This window comes from Formica exsecta, unplaced genomic scaffold (assembly GCF_003651465.1).
Source record: "Formica exsecta isolate Colony F162 unplaced genomic scaffold, ASM365146v1 scaffold228, whole genome shotgun sequence".
Taxonomy (NCBI): domain Eukaryota; kingdom Metazoa; phylum Arthropoda; class Insecta; order Hymenoptera; family Formicidae; genus Formica; species Formica exsecta.
Window position 1 is genome coordinate 1,330,146 of NW_021849573.1, and position 3,650 is coordinate 1,333,795.

General features: G+C 38.5%; 1 protein-coding gene across 1 annotated transcript; it reads right to left on the minus strand.

Moving 5' to 3' along the window:
- Positions 1-585: 585 nt before the first annotated feature.
- Positions 586-3,430, minus strand: LOC115235586 (protein yellow-like). The gene is made up of 6 exons (XM_029807480.1): positions 3,151-3,430; positions 2,162-2,291; positions 1,932-2,094; positions 1,480-1,839; positions 891-1,079; positions 586-800 (listed from the first exon to the last, which is right to left on the minus strand). Exons 1-6 carry the CDS (start codon positions 3,428-3,430, stop codon positions 618-620), a joined length of 1,305 nt encoding a protein of 434 aa, XP_029663340.1. The 3' UTR covers positions 586-617.
- Between the last annotated feature and the right edge of the window lie 220 nt (positions 3,431-3,650).

The window sequence follows — 3,650 nt, forward strand, 5'->3', positions numbered from 1 at the left end:
AGGCGTGAAACGGATAATTTTCGAAGGAAGCAATAATCGGGTCGTATATCAAGCCGCAGGAACGGCCTTCAAATTATCGGAAACAAGGGCCAAAACTAATGGGTCCCGCGTTAAACCGTTTGGCTCCTGCCTCCTGGCTCGACGATGCTGATTCACGCCAATCCATTCGCCATTTTCGCACCGCACGAGCCGAAAAACTAGTCGCTTCTCACGTCAGACATGTCCAATGCTCAAGAAGCTCTATGCCTTGAAGAAATAGGGAAAAGCAGGGAAATAGATTTTATTTCTTGTTGAAGTTACACGAATTCCAAAATATATTTAAAAAATATTTTTATTTCTTAAAATATGTAACATTATAAATTTATAAACAATATCTAAAACAATAGAGGCTTTTTTTATTGTAACAATTATTTGAAGAAGGCTAGACAGCAAACTAGCCAAAATACAAGATGCGAAAAATTTATCGAATAATTATTAAATAAACACAAAAAAATGAAATTAAAATACCTGAAACTCATGATGAAACTATTTTGACAGATGTTTCTGACTATCATTTTTTTTTTTTAAATTTATTGATGACTATATTATTGAATGTAAAAATCAACACACGCAACGAATCATGAATTCCACCAGATCTGATTGCTGATATATCTTAACGGCATGTTGTCGCAAACCGTTCCTGCGATCGCTGCTTGAACCGGTGTGGTGAGTATTCTAAAGTTCACATCCGTGTAATTTAGAGTCGACAGTAAGAAAATCGGCATACGATCCGATATGATCCAGAGTAAGTCGTGTTTCACCTATAGTAGAGCAGTATAAAGAGGGCAATAAAGAGTGAATGAAAGTAGTATGACAAGAAAATACATAATCGATATAACTATAAACATTACCTTAACGTCCGCTGGAAATATCATAGCCTCGTCATGTCTGGCGATAACTGCCTGATTGATTGGTGCGTAAGGTAGCATGGAATTCCAACAGCCGACTGCATTCTGATCAATCAAATTAAAGAATTGAAGTCCGTTCTCGTCCATCACAGACGCCGTGCAATGAGATAGCGGTCCCCTTGACGGCAACACCTACATGAAAATTAATAATAATATATGATAATTATATGCGCATATGTAAATGATTAGTAATAACAAATTTTTTATTTAGTTTAGTATAAACTTTTTCTTAACGAAATCTCGAGATATCCATAATATTCAATAATACAAAGAAATTTTTGCGAATCAGACTTTACAAAGATAAACAGATGAATAATTTCTTGTTGCAGATATGAATACCAACGCATTCAAAATATCTTCACTTAAAAAAAAAGAAAATGTAACATTATAATTTTATAAATAATATAAAATAAAGGCTTTTTTATTGTAATAAATTGTGTAAGAAAGTGTAGAAAGTAAAGTGGTCAAAATAACAGATGAAAAATTTATCGAATAATTAATAAATCAATACAAAGGACTAAAATTAAAATACCTGAAACTCATGATAGCTGTTTTGAGACAACTGCTGGTCTCTCAAGATTTTCGTGGAAACCGCAAATTCCCGATAGCTGCTGAGGGGATGGAAGAAGAGAGTCCGATAGCCATCTGATTTTATCGGTGTCAGACTCATTCCAAAAATACCTTCCTCTCCCCATTGAAAATTCAAGCCTCCGATATTGTAATCGCCCGCCAGAGGATCCGGCATGAAGTAGCTATGCGTTATTCGCCAGGATGTATTTTGCTGCCAGGAATACACGATCAGACCGTAGCCGAGTTCGTCGGACATGTAAGCGAAGGCATCGTCGCAACTGTCTTTTCCCAGATCAACCGCGATATTGGCGATAAAGGTATTCTAGATATAATAAAAGAAAAAAAAGAGAAAAAGTTAAAATCGACTAAAAATCAGAGATGTAACACAAATCGAGCGCAAAAAGAACTGCATACCTGATTAATATCTTCCGGTCTGAGCTTGTATTGCCTTATAACTTTATCCGTTTTCAAGTCAAATACATTCAAGGTATAAGGACAAGCTTGCACAGTAGTTTCAGCGATTCCTATCGTTCCGGTATCCAACACCCACAGTCTATCACATGCATCTGCATGAATCCTGAAAAAAATATTTATAGAATGTTGTACAAAATGTCTTCAAACTTATTCACATTAAGCGATGTCACCTATAGACGGTGGTCAATCCGCTGCCGCAGGCACCAGCCCTGTTCTGAGACCAACTCGGATAAGGTATAAGCTTCGGCGATACACCTTGATTAACGTCCAACGGTATATAATTCAACGTAGATGGTATTCCTGTAGTACAAAATGTTGCAATCATTGTATTAATATTAATATTATAAAATTAAATTTTATCGTATGATTGTTTATAAAATCAAACAGAATGATCAGCACATTCAAAATATAAAAAAGATAAATCAAATAAACATTATAATATATATAGAATATAAATATAAAATATCGAATATATAATTAAAAATTAAATGATATAAAGAGAAGAAAAGAAGATGCGAGAGAGAAAGAGATGTAGAAAATGCGCGAAAGGATGGAATGGCGTTGAATTCGCGAAGGTCTTGCGAAGGAAGTAAAGAAGAAGGATGGAAGGGTAGAACATTAAAGAGCTTACACAGCGTGCCGCCGTCATTGTTTGGCCTTTGTGCGACACAAAAAACGGTGGCGCGCGCCAACGTATATAATAAACATAGAGCGTGCAAAAAAAAAGTGGAGTGAATAAAGGGCAGCCGAGAGCTTGAATAAACCCGTTCGTCGCGCTGTGTCTCACTTTCCCCCCGCAGTAGAGTGGTGGGAGGAGAGAGAAGCAAAGGGAGAGCGTTTGGGGGGGTCCGCGTTCGCGGAGATGGGGGAGGCGGTCGACAAGGACAGAAACACTCCCATTGAGAGCGCGCTCGCGGTTTTCGGCGCTTTTTGTCGCGGACCGGAAGTCGCTCAGACGGGAATCGAGGCGTGCACCTCCTATGGCGATCTTCCGCGTATTATGCCGGCGTCTGCTTCCGGTTCCTGACTTTGAAGCGTCGCGCCTCGTTTCTGGCTCCAAGCGGAGCCCGTTTGTCTGTCGCGTCGTCTAAGACGTCATTAATCCAGACACAAAAGCGTAGCCGTAATTTTTTTAATGACTAATATCTTTGACAATCACCATCGCGCCATCTTGGCACCGTGACGAAGAGCTTGTTTCTCCAAATCTCGATGCCGACAGGCAGAGAATTCTCCGGGACGTATTCGCCGTTCGCTATCGCTAAATTTCTGCTGCGCTGATCCGGATAAGCAAAGTCCATCGTCTTCCAGGTGAATCTTTCCCAAAGCGGAGCACGTCCTATCTGCATGCCCCATATTTGAATCCCGTCGACGTTTTCAGACCGGAGTAACAGGAAGATCGAGATGAGAGCCAGGGAATACCGGACACAATGACTTTTCATACTCGCTATTCAATCTCTGTATGAAAAATATATTTGCTTAAAAAATATTATATATATATATATCACTAATTAACTTAATAATTAAATCAATCTCTCCGTTATAAAACTACTAAAACATGTGTGAAACTACTTTCCAAACGAAACGTTAATTACCTGTGCATACGTAACACCCAATCTGTTAAATATGCGCATTAAATATGCACTTATTACGTTTTTACAA

Bases quoted from the DNA above. Each gene is read 5' to 3' on its own strand.
- LOC115235586 (XM_029807480.1), bottom strand. From the start codon at position 3,430: ATGAAAAGTCATTGTGTCCGGTATTCCCTGGCTCTCATCTCGATCTTC. The intron at 2,292-3,150 runs GTGATTGTCAAA...TTTGTACTACAG, and splicing joins GGTGCCAAGATGGCGCGATG to GAATACCATCTACGTTGAAT. The intron at 1,080-1,479 runs GTATTTTAATTT...ATTTTCATGTAG, and splicing joins ACAGCTATCATGAGTTTCAG to GTGTTGCCGTCAAGGGGACC.